Source organism: Labeo rohita, chromosome 8 (assembly GCF_022985175.1).
Source record: "Labeo rohita strain BAU-BD-2019 chromosome 8, IGBB_LRoh.1.0, whole genome shotgun sequence".
NCBI classification, from domain to species: domain Eukaryota; kingdom Metazoa; phylum Chordata; class Actinopteri; order Cypriniformes; family Cyprinidae; genus Labeo; species Labeo rohita.
The window spans coordinates 15,331,575-15,351,704 of NC_066876.1; the positions used below are offsets into that span (position 1 = coordinate 15,331,575).

The 20,130-nt window shown below is 35.1% G+C and overlaps 2 protein-coding genes across 2 annotated transcripts; one reads left to right on the forward strand and one right to left on the reverse strand.

Moving 5' to 3' along the window:
- Positions 1-4,519: 4,519 nt before the first annotated feature.
- On the reverse strand, positions 4,520-6,648 carry htr1aa (5-hydroxytryptamine (serotonin) receptor 1A a). Its single transcript, XM_051116446.1, has one exon. It carries the CDS (start codon positions 6,192-6,194, stop codon positions 4,986-4,988), a length of 1,209 nt encoding a protein of 402 aa, XP_050972403.1. The 5' UTR covers positions 6,195-6,648; the 3' UTR covers positions 4,520-4,985.
- A 2,384-nt stretch (positions 6,649-9,032) lies between these two features.
- rnf180a (ring finger protein 180a) lies at positions 9,033-18,851 on the forward strand. The gene is made up of 4 exons (XM_051116447.1): positions 9,033-9,678; positions 15,076-15,307; positions 18,042-18,167; positions 18,298-18,851. Exons 1-4 carry the CDS (start codon positions 9,091-9,093, stop codon positions 18,489-18,491), a joined length of 1,140 nt encoding a protein of 379 aa, XP_050972404.1. The 5' UTR covers positions 9,033-9,090; the 3' UTR covers positions 18,492-18,851.
- Positions 18,852-20,130: the final 1,279 nt, after the last annotated feature.

The window sequence follows — 20,130 nt, forward strand, 5'->3', positions numbered from 1 at the left end:
TTCTGTTTCAAATAACTGCTGTTCTTTTTAACTATTTATATTGTGTTATGTTGTCTCGTATTTTTTAATCATAAGATTTTTAATAGATTGCAAAAAAAAACTGCTGTTTAAATGTTTGAACTTAGTTTTTTTGTTGTTTTTTTAAAGTTAATGGTTTAATTTGGCAAGGATGCATTAAATTGATTAAAAGTGAAAGTAAACAAATTAATAATGTTACAAATTAATTCTGCTTCAAATAATGCTGTTCTTTTGATGTATTCATACTGTTATGTTTTGTATTATTTTCATAAGATTTTTAATAGATTGCAAAAAAGACACTACTGTTCAAACGTGTGGGGTCAGTAAGATTTTTTTTTTTTTTTTAAGTTAATGCTTTAATTCACCAAGGACGCATTAAATTAATCAAAAGTGAAAGAAAAGACATTAATAATGTTAGAAATGAATTTGGTTTCAAATAACTGCTGTTCTTTTGAACTATATTCATATTGTGTTATATTGTCTTGTATTTTTTAATCATAAGATTTTTAATAAATTGCAAAAAAAAACAAAAAAAAAACACTGCTGTTTAAATGTTTGAGCTTAGTTTTTTTTTTTTTTTTAAGTCAATGCTTTAATTTGGCAAGGACACATTAAATTGATCAAAAGTGAAAGAAAAGACATTAATAATGTTACAAATGAATTCTGTTTCAAATTGCTGTTCTTTTTAACTATTCATATTGTGTTATGTTGTTTTGTAATTTTGTATTATTTATGACAGGATTTTTAATATATTGCCAAAAAAACTACTGTTTGAACATTTGAGCTCAGTAAGATTTTTTTTAAAGTTAATGCTTTAATTCAACAAGGACGCATTAAATTAATCAAAAGTGAAAGAAAACACATTAATAATGTTAGAAATGAATTTAGTTTCAAATAACTGCTGTTCTTTTGAACTATTGTTATGTTGTCTTGTATTTTTAATCATAAAATTATTAATAGATTGCAAAAAAACACTGCTGTTTAAATGTTTGAGCTTAGGTTTTTTTTAAGTTAATGTTTTAATTTGGCAAGGATGCATTAAATTGATTAAAAGTGAAAGTAAAAAAATTAATAATGTTACAAATGAATTCTGTTTCAAATAAATGCTGTTCTTTTGACCTATTCACATTGTGATGTTGTTTTGTATTTTTGTATTATTTATGACAAGATTTTTAATATATTGCAAAAAAAAAAAACCACTACTGTTTGAACGTTTGAGCTCAGTCAGATTTTTTTTCTAAGTTAATGCTTTAATTCAACAAGGACGCATTAAATTAATCAAAAGCGAAAAAAAGACATTAATGTTAGAAATGAATTCTGTTTCAAATAACTGCTGTTCTTTTTAACTATTTATATTGTGTTATGTTGTCTCGTATTTTTTAATCATAAGATTTTTAATAGATTGCAAAAAAAACTGCTGTTTAAATGTTTGAACTTAGTTTTTTTGTTGTTTTTTTAAAGTTAATGGTTTAATTTGGCAAGGATGCATTAAATTGATTAAAAGTGAAAGTAAACAAATTAATAATGTTACAAATTAATTCTGTTTTCAAATAACTGCTGTTCTTTTCAGCTTTTTTTGTTCATCGGAAAATCCTTGAAAACAATTATCATGATTGCCACAAAATAACTTTTAAATGCTAGAAAACATTTAAAGAAAAAAAGGTTTTACCCTATCCTTAGCCTGAAGGGTTTAATCATCCATTTGACTTGCTGGTTTTTATTTTTTATTATTCATAGTAATGTTTTGAGTTTAAATGTCCCTTTAATATGAACACTCAACAAGGTCAAGTGCTCCAGTCCAGAGATCCAGCCCTGCATTTGTTTTTATTACAACTTATTGTACAGATACAGCTTGTTATAATAATTTCCTATATGTTTTTAACCTGCTAGCGAAAGATCCATCAGAGCTTGTTTAAGTGGAAGTGGAAGGAAGTGATGATTCATAGGTCGGTATATCATTTTTTAAAATAAAGAAATGACAAACATGCAGCTTTTAGTCTCTTAGTACTCCAAAGCAAAGGTCAGCAGAGTAACTACCAACCACATTAAAAGACTGGCTGTCTCTAGACTGAGACTTTCCTCAGAGGATGAGAGTGACTTCAAAATGTTCTTTTCACTTGTCATGTACCCTCACAAATAGTTGTATCAAGGTTGGAATGACCTTGTGAATGTCCCTCTTGGCCATTTCAATTTACTTCAGGGCACAAGGGGGAGGAATACATATTGTGCCTTTCCCCTATAGTTTCCAATCAAACCAAAGTTAGTGGCTGGCCATTTATAACTTTGACACGAGGGCATGACCACTGTCATCAGAAGCGCTGGTACATTTCAAAAAATGTCACAAGTGAAAATGGGTCAAATTAGTTCATGGGCCCTTTATGTGCTAAAGGAATGAGTCAGCAAAATTTCACTCCTACAGAGGATATTACAGCGAGTGCTTTGTGTTCATTCACAATATCCATTGTCACGCTATCAATGCCGTTAGCTCCTCCGAACATCCTCGTCGCATGGCAGTCTGTCAGTTCAACAGCATGTTTACAAATGTTGGTGGGGGGAAAGCAAATCATAATCATTACATTGAGTATTTTCCATTTATCTTTTCTGACATTTATATTTTGCTAGGGTTCTGTGTGGGCAAAGCCTTAGGATGTTATTTGAATAACATTTCTGCACCATTGCCTCTCCCATCACACTGTGCATGTGGCCACTGACTTGATACATTGAAAATGTCACTGGAAGTGGAAAGGGTTTATAAGCCATAGCACTGGCTTTAAAGAATAAAACATCTGGAGACGCATGTAAAATATGTTTGGGGTGACATAAGCCATTTCAGTTTACAAAAGCAGGTCTGTATTAATAGCTCAAGTTATTTATTTGCTTTAGACTTAAAGGAATAGTACATCCAAAAATGAAAATGTGCTGAAAATCCAAAATGCAGATGAGTTCGTTCATCAGAACAGATTTGGACAAATTTAGCATTACATCCAAGGATGCTCTGCAGTGAATGGGTGCCGTCAGAATTAGAGTCCAAACAGCTGATAAAAACACAACTTCAGTTCATCAATTAATGTCTTTAGAACAGATTTGGAGAAATTTAGCATTACATCACTTGCTCACTGATCCTCTGCAGTGAATGGGTGCCATCAGAATTAGAGTCCAATCAGCTGATAAAAATGCAACATGACTTCAGTCCATCTATTAACGTCTTCTTCAGAACAGTTTTGGAGAATTTTAGCATTACATCACTTGCTCACTGATCCTCTGCAGTGAATGGGTGTCGTCAGAATTAGAGTCCAAACAGCTGATTTAAACAACACGACTTTAGTCCATCAATTAACATCTTTTGAGGTTAAAAACTGCATGTTTGTAAAACGCAAGTCCATTATTAAGGCTAACGTTTAACTATCTATAATAATCTATATTAATAATCTTTATCTATAATAACGTTTCCTCCAGTGCAAACGTCCATACATTTTGTCCCCTCACATCAAAATCCACCAACATATTTGTTTAGATCTGTGTATATATCTCTCCTGATTCAGATGAGACTTTTTCACTGGAAAAAGAAATATTACGAATAGAGGATTGTTTTAGCTGAAAGTGCAAGTTAAAAATCTCTTAATGGTGGATTTGTTTCTTAGAAACATGTACTGTACCTTGACATTCGATTTGATTCAGAGGATGTTAATTGATTGTGCAGATTACTTGTGGTGTTTTTATCACCTCGTTCTGATGGCATCCATTCACTGCAGGGGATCCAGTGAGCAAGTAATATAACACTAAATTTCTCCAAATCTGTTCTAATGAAGACGCTGATTGATGCACTCAAGCTGTTTGGACTCTAATTCTGACGGCACCCATTCACTGCAGAGGACCCAGTGACGTAAAGTTAAATTTTTCCAAATTTCTTCTGATGAACAAACTCATCTACATCTTGGATGGCCTGTGGGTGAGTACATTTTCATTAATGGTTTATTTTTGGGAGAACTATTCCTTTAACTGAGGGTATTAGGCTCTTTAAAACCTTCGAGAACAACCAGAAGGGCTTTCATTTTTAATCACTTGAACTGGTTTACAGATTTAAAAGTTACTTTTTAATGCGGTGTGCCCTGACTGCAGTATTAGAGGAACAAAGGCCCCATGGGTAATGGCCTAGCTGTGCCTGAGGCAAACTGATCACTGCGTACTCTCTGCGTCTCTGATATTAACTGTCACTGACATTTAACACACGCTTTGTAGTGCTTTGTTATCTAAGTGCACAGATTTGAATTTTACTTGCATATGCAAATGAAATATTTTGGGCTTACCTAAAGCTTCTTTATATGCCAAATGTAAAAAGAACATAATCCGTTTAGGCCGTTTGCATTATACTGTTTTATACAAACTTGTATTTACGTAAATATAATTTATATTTTTTCATGACTTTGTAAAAAAAAAAAAAAAATTCCCCATCCCACTCCAACTGCAATGATTCAAATACAGTCCATTTTTGTGATCTAGATTTATGTTTTTATTTCAAGGTATACCCAGTCCATGTCATATAAGAAAACTGCTGAAAATAAATAGAAATGAGAGAAATGGTTTCACATTACATTGTTCTACATAAATGGTCTGCTGGATCTTGACGTTTCTGTGTGCTTACAATCCCAAAGCACCCTGCTCGGAGAAAGGTCGCTTTTCTCATAATGTACAGTAAACTAAAATCATTTTTTTTGTTTAAGGGCTTTATTATTGAATGCACACAGCTGGTCTGAGAGTCCTGGTCTAATCTGAATCCATCCAGTTGTATATGCACACTGTTTTGTGGTGGAAGCAGATAAACTTCACAGATAAACAAATACACAAGGACAGAGCTCTACCTCTTCTTGTGCTGAACTGTCCCGCTCTGGGTCCGTTCGTATGAATGCCTTTAGAGCAGTTCTTTAACAATCAATGTCTGCATATTAGCATCCGTTAAATAGCTTCGTTCACTGTCTAATACATTTGCATTTCAAGATCTTCTTGAATGCGTTCTGGAAGTCTTTATTGAAGTAGGCGTATATGATGGGGTTCAAAAGTGAGTTGGAGTATCCGAGCCAGTTAATGACCGCCCTCAACCACTCAGGCATTAAACAGTCTTGACAGAAAGGCAAAACAAGCGCCACGATGAAGAAGGGCAGCCAGCAGAAAATGAACGTGCCCATAATGATTCCCAGAGTCTTGACCGTTTTGCGCTCTCTGGCCAGAGCCACTTTGCGCTTCGCATCCGTGTTTCTCTCGTTTCGGTTCTCGAAGCACGGCTGAGGGTTGTTAGGCAGGCTCAGGTGGTTTCTGGAGACGGTTTGAACTTCTGTGATCTCGAACGACTCTCCGTCGTCCGAGTGTTTCAGCGCTCCGTTCACGCAGGAGCTCGGCTGGGGCTCCACGCTTCGCCTCCAAGTTTTGCTCACCTCTCCGTTCGCCTTCCTCGGGAACAGCGCCGGAGACACCGCCAGGCATTTGTCCGCGATTTTGGCTTTCTCGGTTTTCTTCACGGTTTTCCTAATGCGAAACCTCGCCGCTCGGAATATCCGCCCGTAGAGGACCAGCATGAGGATGAGGGGGATGTAGAAAGCTCCAAAAGTTGAGTAGATGGTGTACCCGGGGTCTTGGCTGATTGTGCACGCGTCGGGATCTGCCCGGTCCTCTGGTTTCCTCCAGCCCAACATGGGAGGAATGGAAATGGAAAATCCTATTAGCCAAGTGAGGCTGATCAAGATCGCCGCTCGTCTCGGGGTCCTTTTATTCACATAGTCTATGGGATCAGTGATGGCCCAGTATCTATCCAAAGCGATTGCGCACAGGTGCAGGATGGAAGAGGTGCAGCACAGCACGTCTAGAGAGATGAATATATCGCACATCTCCTGTCCCAAAGTCCATTTGTTCAGAACCTGATACAGGGCTGCCATGGGTAGCACCAGAACAGACACCATGAGGTCTGTGACGGCCAGGGAGCCGATGAGATAGTTGGCCACATTCTGAAGCGATCTCTCCAAGGCGATGGCAGCGATGACACACGCGTTTCCCAATATGGCAAACAGAATTAGCGCGGCTAGAAAAAGCGAGCCGATTATTTGGTAACTCAAAGCAACTTCGCTAACTGTCGTCGCGTTCCCGCTCCAGTCTTGACTTTCTGTGGTGTTGTTGTAACTCTCCATGATGAGAGCGGGCACTCAGAAACAGACCTTCGCGCCGGTCACCTCGCTGCTCTGAAGACGCATGGCGGGCTCCGGGCTCAGGAAGTGCCGCACGCTCGAGCTGCGATCATTGGCGCCCAGTGACGAAGTGAATTCATTTATACGAGTCGTGCTAAGTGCGTCAGAGATGGCTGAGAGGTTGGCGCGCGCACTTTGCAGAGCAGCCGCGCAATCTTTACAGCAGGACAAAGTTGTCCTTTTGCATGTGAGCTTGTTCTGGCACAATATGTTTTGAGATATTCAACAGTTGCTGTTGTGAAAGTTGCGCGTTCTGCGTCTGTTAAATTGTTTCTTAGGGACTTGTTTTGCTGATAAAGGCACATTGTCAGCAAACATGTTATATGAAAATCTCATTTCATTTCTTCACACAACCTTCTGAAACATTTTTATTTGTTCACAGTTTTGCAGTGATAAAGTCCTTGCTCTTTTGCAATTTGAATTTCGTTACACATCTGTAACGAAATTTGAAACTTGATAAATTAATGTGTATAAGTTGAATGGTTGGAAATAAAGATAATTATGACGAAATTATGAAAAAATATTATATGTAAATATTAAATATTATAAACTGCAACTGTTGCCTTAAAGAGCCATTTTAACCTGTTTTTATTCATTAAAAAATGAGTTTTGTTTGTATTAATTTGTTTAGGCTGATTCAGTGATGCTAAATAATAATTTTTCGTTTGAATAGAACCATTTTTAGGCTGCCATTTTTTGTTCAGTAATATATCATCACAAACATTAAGATGATTATTAGATGTATTGTAGGCTAATAATGTTCTCTGTAAGACTTGTTGCAGAGCTGCATCGGGAAAATGCACTTTCAGCACCATGGACAGTTCCGTGTGTTCTGCAAAACGGAAATCTGCTGCCATCTGGTGAAAACATGGCAAAAAGATGAAAGAACCTAATGACGGCGTAGTGTCGAATGAGATCGCGCTTCCCAAGCATTCAGATCACTCTTATCTCCATGCAGCACAGACTTTCCGTCTCCCTCCTCATTTAATACTGAAAAAGCGCCGGAATATAAATAATATTAATGCATTTTTAACAACTCCGGCTATCGCAAGCCAACGACACTCGGATGTTCATTACAGAAACATGTTTGATAACATGGTTTCACATGCATTATTAATAATAACAAACATTACAAATAGGATATAAGCTCCGCTGTTTGTCACATAAAAATATAATATGCATTATTAATTTCTGTGCATTAAGATTTTAGATAGCTTTCACTGTTTTACATCTTTATGGTATTTATTTGCTTTATCTGTTTCCATCAAAGAAGTCTAAAAATTAAATATTAAAATACTGAATAATTAATATAGTATCATAATTAAAAAAGCCATTAATGTTTAATATTTGGAGTATGTTTTGTTAAAAGAAATTTTGTATTATTTTATGATTTAACATTTTATTGAAATAACCTACAACAAATCAATATGAACAACCATTTTGTTATCCACTGTAAAATGTCATTTTAATTAAAATGTTATATAGATATCATTAAAATATGTCATACATTTTAAAATTTATTTATATTATAAATATTAAAGGATTTGTTCACTTCCAGAATAAAAACTTCCTGATAATTTACTCACCCCCATGTCATCCAAGATTGATGTCTTTCTTTCTTAAGTGAGAAAAACATTCCAGGATTTTTCTCCATATAGTGGACTTGGGGATAAATGGGTTGAAGGTTCAAATTGCAGTTCCAGCCAAGAAATAATAATAAAAAAAAATTATATACTTCTTAACCACAATTGCTTGTCTTGAACTATAGCTTAACTTCAAGCATTACGTAATCACATTGGAAAGGTCACGCATGACGTAGACAGAAGTACTGATCTAGTGTTTACAAAGCGAACGTGCGAAGAAAGTCAAATGCTCTTTACCAAAAAAAAAAAAAGAAGTAAAACAATGATGTCGGACGATTTTGAAGTTGGAGCAGAGTTTTTGGAGGAGACGAAAAATTAACCGCACATGATTACATAATGTGTGAAATCGTGGACGCACATCTAGTGCAAGACGAGCATTTGTGGTTAAAAAGCATATTATTTATTTTTTATTTTTTTAGAAAATGACTGATTGTTTCGTTAGATAAGACCCTTATTCCTCGGCTGGGTTCATGTAGAGCCCTTTGAAGCTGCAATTTGGACCTTCAACCGGTTGATTCCCATTGAAGTCCACTATATGGAGAAAAATTCTGGAATATTTATATTATCTTAATTTCTTTTCAACTGAAGAAAGACATGAATATTTAGGATGACATGGAGATGATTAAATTATCAGGAAATTTTAATTCTGGAAGTGAGCTAATCCTTTAAGAATTGAAATAATTAAAAAATATATTAATAATATATTAAATATTTAATTCAACTTATGTTTGTTTAAATAAAATAATTGTTTAAAACTTGCACTTCTAACTTATGTATATAAAAATTAAACTTTGAGTAGAAGCCACACATATAAACTGTATAAAATGACAACACATTTTGTTTCAGTCAGCGTGACTGTCATATTCTCATATGTTGCCGATTATTCAGACAGAAAAGAGCTGACTGTGTCCATTGAAAAAGGTTGGTCTAGTTATTTCACCTAATTTTGCCACCCTTATAACACAATGCATGCACTGTGGGTTGTTTGAATTCTATAGGCCCCCCAGAGACAATTGGGTCGCTGAACTGCCACTATTTAGGGGGCTTTACCTTTGTCAACAGTGCAGAATGCCTCAGGGGGCCAGTATGTTCCTGCTCACCTCTTCAACAATAAACTCAAATGTTTCCTGGCCTGCTGCAGAGTTGGGTGCAGTGGGGGGGAGGTTTCAATTCAACAGTGAGTTGTCCGATCAGAGATGGACTCACATGGAGAAGAAGACCTTGGGCGTACAGCTGAGGCCTTGTGTTTGGAGGTCAGGCCTCTGCAGAGGGCCAAACTCAGAGTCAGACTAACCCACAGGAAGACGTTTAGTCTGGACTATACAAACGCTCATCAGGAGGTTCATTATCGGGGGCGAAACTCCCCACAAGGACATATGCTGAGGTCCACTGCAAGCCAGCAGGCCTCCACTTCCCAATGCCACAGGACAAGCTCTCCTCCCTATAGCAGGGCTGTGATGCTTTCGAGGAGGTCTGATCTAGAACCTGTGAGGTCGGATATTATTAGAGGCTCACGCATCTCTCGTGAGGATCAGGAAGCAGGCGGCTCCTTCAGCCGCAGAGCTCCTCTGATGTCTCTCAGCAGCTCTGAGGAGGAACAGGAGGCTGGAGAACAGGCTGGCAGAGCTCCAGCAGGGCTCAGCGTGGCTTCATCCCTGCTTACACCCACTCCCACTGGGGAACGCAGACTGGGTAAGAGAGAGAGAAAACGACTGAAGAGCCTGAGGAGGAGACAGAGGAGGAGAGAGCGCTGCAGACAGAGCCAGCAGCAGGAGAATGTGCAGGTGAAACAGAAACGCAATCAACCATGTATTTACACACGCATACATGCTGTCAGAGCTGTAATAGAACTGAAGGTTTTCTGTCAGAATAATAGCTCTCTTCAGCTGCGTTTCTAGAGAAATGAACACTGACAGCAAATAAAGATTAGAAAAACTATTTTGCAATTGTAAAGTCTCTGTCAAAGGTGATACAAATGAAAGGCAAACCACGCAACAAATTAAAACGATTTTCTATAAAGTTGTAATATATTAAATTAAATAATATAATAAATAAATATTAAATATAACAAATTAAACATTACTAAATTAAATTAAATTAGTATAGAAATAAACAACTTATCTAGTTAATAAATACAATTAATTTAATTTATTGATTATCTGCTTTTGGAGCGATGGTGAAAAGCTAATTATAAAATTTAAAAAAATACTTTTTAAAAAGATGAAATATTACACTTGTTTACTTATGTGTTTTTATTACATATTTTTAATAAATGTTTATATACATGGATGTAAGTTATAGTAGCATATAAGTGTTATAATATATATATATATATATACACAGTGGGTACGGAAAGTATTCAGACCCCCTTAAATTTTTCACTCTTTGTTATATTGCAGCCATTTGCTAAAATCATGTAAGTTCATTTTTTTTCCCTCATTAATGTACACACAGCACCCCATATTGACAGAAAAACACAGAATTATTGACATTTTTGCAGATTTATAAAAAAAGGAAAACTGAAATATCACATGGTCCTAAGTATTCAGACCCTTTGCTGTGGCACTCATATATTTAACTCAGGTGCTGTCCATTTCTTCTGATCATACTTGAGATGGTTCTACATTTGAGTCCAGCTGTGTTTGATTATACTGATTGGAAAACCTTCTCCAGAGTGCGCAGGACCTCAGACTGGGCCGAAGGTTTACCTTCCAACAAGACAATGACCCTAAGCACACAGCTAAAATAATGAAGGAGTGGCTTCACAACAACTCCGTGACTGTTCTTGAATGGCCCAGCCAGAGCCCTGACTTAAACCCAATTGAGCATCTCTGGAGAGACCTAAAAATTGCTGTCCACCAACGTTTACCATCCAACCTGACAGAACTGGAGAGGATCTGCAAGGAGGAATGGCAGAGGATCCCCAAATCCAGGTGTGAAAAACTTGTTGCATCTTTCCCAAAAAGACTCATGGCTGTATTAGATCAAAAGGGTGCTTCTGCTAAATACTGAGCAAAGGGTCTGAATACTTAGGACCATGTGATATTTCAGTTTTTCTTTTTTAATAAATCTGCAAAAATGTCAACAATTCTGTGTTTTTCTGTCAATATGGGGTGCTGTGTGTACATTAATGAGGAAAAAAAAAGAACTTAAATGATTTTAGCAAACGGCTGCAATATAACAAAGAGTGAAAAATTTAAGGGGGTCTGAATACTTTCCGTACCCACTGTATATATATATATATATATACTTTTTTTCTTGATTTGCAGATATAATAATAATAGTATAGGCCTATAAATTACTTTTATGATTTTGTCGCAGTATTTGTCTTATTTCTAAGTTTGATTGTTTTTTTATTTCTACATTGTAATGGACTTTTTCTTCAAAATGTTTTCTTACAGTAATATTTTGTTATGTTGACAATATGTTGAGGTTTATTTTGCGTTAATGACCAACTGGCTGTACATCCCTTACATATATTCATATGTTATTGATTAGTTTTTCCTTTTTTCTTTAGCACAGTATAAAACTGAATGATCACTCACAGATCATTAATTCAGAATTTATCATTTTCCAGCAGAGGGCATCTTTCAACAATCAACCGATTCTGCATTAGTGGTACTAAATTCACTGCAATAAATTCAGTCACCAGCATTAATGCTCACTTTATCACTGATGTAAAATTCAAATCAAATCAATTGAAATTAAAGATTTAAATGAATATTACACTTTCTCTTCACAATGATTTTGATGATCCTTTAATGCACAACACCCTAAGAAGGCTAAATTTAAATAAAAAACTACAGAAGACTGCTCTTAGAAAGCACTGGGCCTAATTCCTGGTTTTGGTCTGATTACTAGCACTCGAATGTAGTGACGTCTTTTGCTCCTTCATTTGTCATTATCCACTGGCTAGAAGTGGGGTGGGTTGTGATTTGGCAGATGAAGTAAGGACCCTTCATAATACAGTGGCGAGAAAGAAATCCTACATTTTCATTTCACTGATTCTGATGGTAGGCTGTATATTTTCCCATTGGAGTGCAAACACTTCAAGTGTGACATGGCATATCAATTAAAATACTTTATACTGTTAAATGCTGTTAAATGCTTGAATCTGACTGGTTGACGAACATTCTAAGTTGTGCATTTTATTTTCAGAGAAACTCACTGCAAAAGTAGTTCCAGGCAGGTCTTGACCACTTCACATTTCCATATCACTTCGCCAAAGGATTTCCGTTATTTCAAAGGTCCTTACAGCCTACAACTGCAAAATAACCAAAACCCACAACGACACTGACCAAGCAAATAAATATAGTAAACTACTGGATAAACAAGTTATTTCCACGTTTTTGCCACAAAATTACGTTCCATAATGTGCAGAAAGCATACAATTTCTCCCACTACAGTACAGAAACACTCACTCGCATAGGAATGCGTTGTTAGCGGTGCTCTGACGATTTTTAAGGAAAATAGTTTAGCAACTTAAAGGCTAACTTACATGTCACTAATTCTCAGTAATAACTTTGCATCGTGGTCGCATCACCACCTCAGGTTTTCGTTATTTTCTAATTCTACTGCCCGTCGTCAATGATACTTTACGTAAATGCTCTCATGTTCATTTATTTATATGAAAGAGGAGGGGTTTTGACTTTGTTATCTACCAATAGAGGGTATGCATTGACGTCATTTTCCCGCCAGAACACGCCCCCTCAGCCGGACTGAGGGGCAAAAGAAGCAGCTGCGTAAATGGATTTAAAGGAGAAGTCCACTTCCAGAACACCAATTCACATATAATTTATTCACCCCCTTGACATCCAAGATGTTCATGTCTTTCTGTATTCAGTCATGAAGAAATTATGGTTTTTGAGAAAAGCATTTCAGGATTTTTCTCCATATGGACTTCATTGGTGCCCCGATTTTGAACTTCCAAAATGTAGTTCAAAGGGCTCTAAACGATCCCAGGTGAGGAAGAAGGGTCTTCCCACAAAAGCTAATCTAGCACAGGCTCTGGGATGCGCATTCACAAAGCTGTGTACTATTGAATCAGGCGGAACTACAAAGGCGGTGTTTACAAAGCAAACGCGCAAAGACTAAGAAAGTGCTGTTTACAAACAAAAAGGTACAACTATGTCCTCCTCTCAAATTGTAGGAGAAATAAGGTTGAGTTTTTCGCCATACTCAGTATGCAGATGATGAACTTATAAGCGATTCTTGGTAGTGATGGGAATTTTGGATCATTTTACTGACCTTTGAGACTCATTCAGCAAAATGAACAAATCTTTTTTCGAGTCATTTCATTATTTTTAGCAAAATATAATTAAAATGTTATATGTAACTTCCCTAGCACATCTACTGCTTACACAAACGTTGATCACACTACAAACAAGACAAAACTATAATGCTATAAGAAACAGAAAAGATTCATTCATTGTTTACCTGGGTCTTTAGTCTATGATTAGCTCACCTCACTTCTTATCTGACAAGTTTTCGAGTTTGAGTAGTTTGTTCATCACGTGACAGCCCCATAAAATGAACGAACGACTCAAAAAAACCCGAAGACTCGAAACAGCTGAACTAATTCCAATAGGATGTTGCGCATGCACGACTGAATGAATCACTCCCCAAGACGACTCGTTCTTCCTGAGTCACATTGAAGATTCATTCAAAATGAAAGAATCGTTCAAGAACGACCCATTACTAATTCGTAGCATTGTGGATGCGCATCCCAGAGCCTGTGCTACATGAGCTTTTATGCTTAAAAAGTATACAAATTTTTATTTTTTGAAAAAATGGCCGACTGCTTCGCTAGAAAAACCCTTCTTCCTCGGTTGGGATTGTTTAGATTTTAGATTTAATTTTCCTCAAAAACCATAATTTCTTTACGACTGAAGACAGAAAGACATGAACATCTTGAAAGGGGTGAGTAAATTATTTGTAAATTGTTGTTCTGGAAGTGGACTTCTCCTTTAATAGGGAAACGCGAGTAAAACAAAACCATAATCTTTTTGCTGGACTCAGTGTAATGTTCCTTACAACTTACCAAATATCCAGTGGTCCAAGGATATTGATATGCAGCCAGGAATCATGTTTCCTGACAGTTATATGTACCTGATTTCAATGCAGAGGACATAAACAAAGCAGACTGGCCTGTGAACACATTTTGTAAATACAAAATAAGGTTTCTTGTCAGATCTCTTTGTACAGTCAATCGCAAAGCTCGTTCTGGTTTTAGAGGTGTTTTGTGTGTTCTTTCGCAGCATTCATGCTAAAACCAATGCTACCACGTCTTTTTGCCACTCAGTGGGTGGAGCCGCACTCACTCCAGCTGACGGTGATGTCACATGCATACCCTCTATTCTTCAACACGGAAGTAAGCCTATGGGCGAGACTTCCGGTTCATTAGCCACTATAATGAAACAACCAGAAGAATAACAATGTGCAGTAACCGGTAAAACAATTTGCGCTACAAACCAATGTGTTCATAATTAAAATAATATGTTAAAATAATATGGTAAGACACACCACTTTACAATATCAAGCAGCAAAGCAAGCAGTGAATTCAGAACCAATGCAGAACCTGTTGATTGTTAAAAGATGCCCTCTGCTGGAAAATGATAAATTCTGAATTAATGATCTGTGAGTGATCATTCAGCTTCATATTGTGCTAAAGAAAACAATATATATAACCATTTTGGGGAATCTCTGGGCTAAATTTTTAGGATAGGTGTAAACAGATTCTATGTGAGATGTTGATGTTAGGCTTCTGGTGTCCACAGGAAGTGTTCTTGGGTTGTCAAGTGGGATGTGGAGGCTTTATGAGATGTGTATTTGGTGATAATGACACACCTAGGGAACGAGGGCCATGGGCTCTGGAGGTCCCCACGGGTGGGAGAGCTGTAATTATGCAGACAGGCCCTGTGCACCAGAGGAGTCATGTGTGGGACACACCACCCCTTGTGGGCTGCCTGTGACACAATCCAAAACAGGACAGTTCAGGGAATCTTATTGTGTGCTTGATAGTCCAACAAGCAAGTGTGTTAAAAGTCAAGTTAAAACACTGTTTATATGAACCATCAGCATAACACTGCAAGCGATGCTCCCTGGTAAAGGTGAAGCTCAGCAGATTGTTGAGTTGAATAGCAGCACTGAGTCATCTCTTCTCCTCTCTCACTCTGCTGAAGAGCTCTACAGGGAACCCATCTAGCAGCAGTGAGGATGAGGAGCTGCCAGGCCGAGATCGTGAAGGCTATATCTGTGCTGTTTGTCTGGATGTCTACTTCAGTCCATACATGTGCCATCCCTGCAGCCACGTCTTCTGCGAGCCTTGCCTGCGGACGTTGGCCAAAAACTGCCCCACCAACACACCCTGTCCATTGTGCAGAACCACCATAACACATGTTTTCTTCCAGAAAGGTTTGTTTCAGAAAAAAGACTTTTTAATTTTAATTTTTTTGTTTTCTTTTTGCAAATGTGAGAAAGAGATCAAGCGGTAGTAGTAATAATAATAATAATAACAATATTGTAGTTTTCACAAATCTTTAGAGGAATTTGGTCAAAAACATTTAACAATCATCAGTTATCAAGTTATTTATATTTATTTAAGTGTTTTCAGAAATTTGTCAAGAAGTTACCCAAGAGTGTTTGGTTAAATTTAAAAAAAAAAACTAATTTATACTAATTTATTTGATAATGTATTATTATTATTACTATTATTATTATTATTATTATTGTTGTTGTTGTATTTTTTTTAATTCATCAATGAGATTTATTTAACAATTATTATTATTATTACTACTACAGCTAATAATATAATTGTTTATTATTATTATTTTTATATTAATCATAATTTTAATAATTAATATTTTGGGGATTTTGTTAGTAAATAACAACAAATCTCTTTGACATATTCCCAAAAATATTCCAACAAAATCACAATAGTAGTAATAATAATAATAATAAATATATTATTATTATTATTATTTTTAGCAAATTTTAAGATAAATAATAATAATAATAATAATAATAATAATAATAATAATAATAATAAATTGTTAGTAAATAACAACAAACCTCTTTGACAATGTATTATTATTATTATTATTATTATTATTATTATTCAGAATACTTTGGGAATTTTGTTAGTAAATAACAACGATTCTCTTTGAAAAATTCCCCAAAATATTCCAACAAAATGACAATACTACTACTACTACTACTACTACTACTACTACTACTAATAATAATAATAAACAAATAATGATACTATTATTAGCTGATTTTGACAAATTCCCAAATGATTTTTAAAAAAGCAACAATAATAAAATATAATAAAAAAAATAATAAAAAACAACAGCAATAATAATAATAATAATAATAATAAATTGTTAGTAAATGACCACAAACCTTTTTGACAATTTATTATTATTATTATTGTTGTTGTTGTTGTTAATAATAATAAATAACAGTAATAAATAATAGTAGAATTACTTGTTTGTTATTTGTTGTTAATAACAAATGCTAAGCAGAATGTAAGCAAAAAAAGGTTAACAAGGAAAGTCAACAAATGCGTAAAATGAAACTACATCAAAAGAGGGAAACAAGCAAAACAAAACAAAAGAGCACAACAGAGCTCTTCACTTTGTAGTCCTAAAACCCTGAAGACAATTAGGATTTTCAAGCAATCGATTTCCTCTGGAATTTCCTATGGGTTTAGATAGTGGTTGAGATTCGTGAGTAAAACAAGGTCTGTGGTTCACATTGCTTTAGGAGATTTTCACATTATTTTCAACAACATAAAATACACACAGTCATACCTCAAGCCTGAATTTTTAAACCTTTGTGTGCTTTGTACTGTAAACATAAGTGGCTAACAAGTTGCTACATAACAAATAAGAGCGGCTAAATAAACTAAAAACCCATTAGAAATTCCCAAGAGAACCCATGTGGCATTAGTCTTCAGGGTTGGCCTTCAAACAGTTCTGTAAAACAAAGATTAGCAGTGAGGAGAGGAGAAGTGCTGTGAGAATAGAGCTTAAGCTCAGATCTGAGGGAGGAAGTTCATGACAGTGAATAATCTACTAACTGAAGCAGACATGAAATTAAAGCAACTGAGAGTGCTGGCATGTAAAGATGGAGGTTAAAAAAGGTCAAAAGCATAATTTTGTACCTTAAACTATATATTTATGGACTGCTGAATATTTGAATATCACTGTAGTCTGCTAATAGATTTGCAGACTAGTGCATTGCAATAATCATGACGTGCAGTGATAATGCATGGGCAAAATGCATCTCTATGGCTAAGGATGTGGCTTAGAGATATGTTATGAAGATATTAAATGGCAATTTTAATAATGGAACTAATGTGGGCTTCAAATGTAAGGGAAGGAACATCCTTCCCTCACATTACAGACCTTTTTAGTGAGGTTGAGCAGAAGAGTAAGCACCTACATTTTTCAGACACTTTGTTCTGGAAGTACTTTTTCCATTTGTGTTGTCCATAGGGATTTAAACATTTTTACCAGCTCAGAGACAGAATTGTTTTAATTAATTCATTCATTTATTCATTTACACTAGCAGTCAAAAATTGTTTATGATTTTTTTTAAAGAAGTCTCTTTTGCACACCAAGCCTGCATTTACTTGATCCAAAGTACAGCAAAAACAGTAAAACTCTGAAATATTTTTACTATTTAAAATAACTGTTTTCTATTTTAATATATTTTAAAATGTAATTTATTCCTGTGATTTCAAAGATACATTTTTAGCATCATTACTTCAGTCATATGATTCTTCAGAAATCATTCTAATATTCTGATTGGCTGCTCAAAAACATTTTTATTATGTTGAAAACAGTTGAGTAGAATTTTTTCAGGTTTCTTTGAAGAACAGAAAGTTCAGAAGAACAGCATGTATCTGAAATAGAAGTCTTTTTTAACATTATAACTTTAACATTATCATGACTTTTGATAAATGTAAAGCATCCTTGCTAAATAATCTTATTAATTTCTAAACCCCCTTTATCAAATAATCATGAAAAAGTTTATTGTTTTAAACATTGATAATGTTATTAATAAAAATGTTTCTTGTACAGCAAATTAGTAATGCAATTAGTAATGCACACAATAAATTCACACATCCCACTCTTCACAGAACTGAACCATGCAGCCCGTACATTCTTCCCAAAGGAATACCTGTCTCGGAAGCAGAATTTCCAGAAAGCGGCCTGTGCAAAATGGCCTCTCCCGAGCTGCCGTAAACTGTTTCGAATTTTTGGAGGTAAAACCATTTTTACATCTATTCCACTGATTTCCCTCCTAAATAAACTGCAGATTCAGTTGTTATTATGGTATGGTGCTTACTGTTCTTTGTCTTGCTCTTTTTTTCTCTCCCACTCTCTCTTTCTTAGGCTTTCAAAGGCCAATCGGCAGACGCCAGTTCCCTCACGGGGGCTACCGGCTTGATGCCTTTAACTTTGAGGATGATTCGCATGGCTGGCGATTTGACATGGACATGGTGATCATCTATATATACTCCGTCAACTGGGTCATTGGCTTCATTATCTTCTGCTTCTTCTGCTATTTCTTCTTCCTCTCTTTTTAAAAGAGAAGGCACAAGAAAGCTGTCTGCTGTGTTTCAGATCTTTCAGGACAATACAACTCGCTGCAGCTGTTTGTGGACAATGTGTAGGAAACACCAACCAATCACAGAGGGAGATCAATTCTTGTAGAGTGTGATGATCTGTTTACTGTAAAGATTAATCTTTTTGAGTTTGTGGTTTGCCTAATATCTGTTTGCTTTTAAACAGAATTTTGGCCGACTGCATGGAGAAGATTTGCATGGATAATCACACAAGTGGACTATTCATTTCACTACAAGTTGCATTCATATGCTGTACACTACCAGTCAAAAGTTTTTGAACAGTAAGATTTTGAATGTTTTTTTAAAGAAGTCTCTTCTGCTCACCATGCCTGTATTTATTTGATCCAAAGTACAACAAAGACAGTACAATTTTGAAAATTTTTACTATTTAAAATAACTATTTGATTACATTTTAAAATGTAATTTTTTTATTTTTATTATTATCAATATTTAACACATTTGAGTACATTTTTTTAGAATTCTCTGATGAATAGAAAGATCCAAAGATGAGCACTTATCTGAAATAAAATAAGCTTTTGTAACATTATACACTATAGCATTCAAGAGCTTCAGAAGTCAGTATAATTTTATTATTAATACTTTTATTTAGCAAGGATGCTTTAAATGAATAAAAAAAAAGTGATGATAAAGACATTTATAATGTTACAAAAGGTTTCAGATAAATGCTGTTCTTCTGAACGTTCTATTCATAAAAATAAAAAAAAACCCTGAAAAAATCTACTCAGCTGTTTTCAACATAATAATAATAAATGCTTTTTGAGCAGCAAATCAGAATATTAGAATAATTTCTGAAGGATCATGTGACTGGAGTAAAGATGCTAAAAATTCACTTTGAATTTATTCCTTTGAAATCACAGGAATAAATTACATTTTAAAATATATTCAAATAGAAAACAGTTATTTTAAACAGTAAAAATATTTTACTGTTTTACTGTATTTTGGATCAAATAAATGCAGGTGAGCAGAAGAAACTTATTTTAAAAAAACAAACAAACAAACAAAAAAAAACATTAAAAATCTTATTGTTCAAACACTTTTGACTGCTAGTGTATATTCATTGTGGCTACATTTGTAAAGGTCTTTTCTTACAGCTAATTTCCAAAGGTTTGTAAACTAAACAATCCATAACTACGAGTCAGGTTCGAAACTATCCATAGCTGAGAATATGCTGAGAATAGGAACATTTTAGTTGTTTTTAACCTTTCTTGCTTGCTTTTACAGTATTTCTAAATTGACCATAAAGGTTCTTTGTCTGGTCTCAATACCTAATGCTCAGTTTGTTGTCTTAGATCCGTAATTAAACTATTATCCTGTCAAATATAGACTTTTGCAAAACAATTTAAATAAATTAATTAATAAGACCAAAGACTGCCTGTTAGATTTACCCAAAACAAATTATATCTTACGTTTAACGCCCGCTGACACCCTGAAGCTCACATCTCCAAAAATATCAAAGCAATTTTTCAAATAGCTGTTATCTTTATTAACAAACCCGGCATATATGAAATCTAAACAAGTACATTTTCACCTAAAAAAAACCTCTTAAAACTACATTCTGTGACACAAAAACTGCATTATT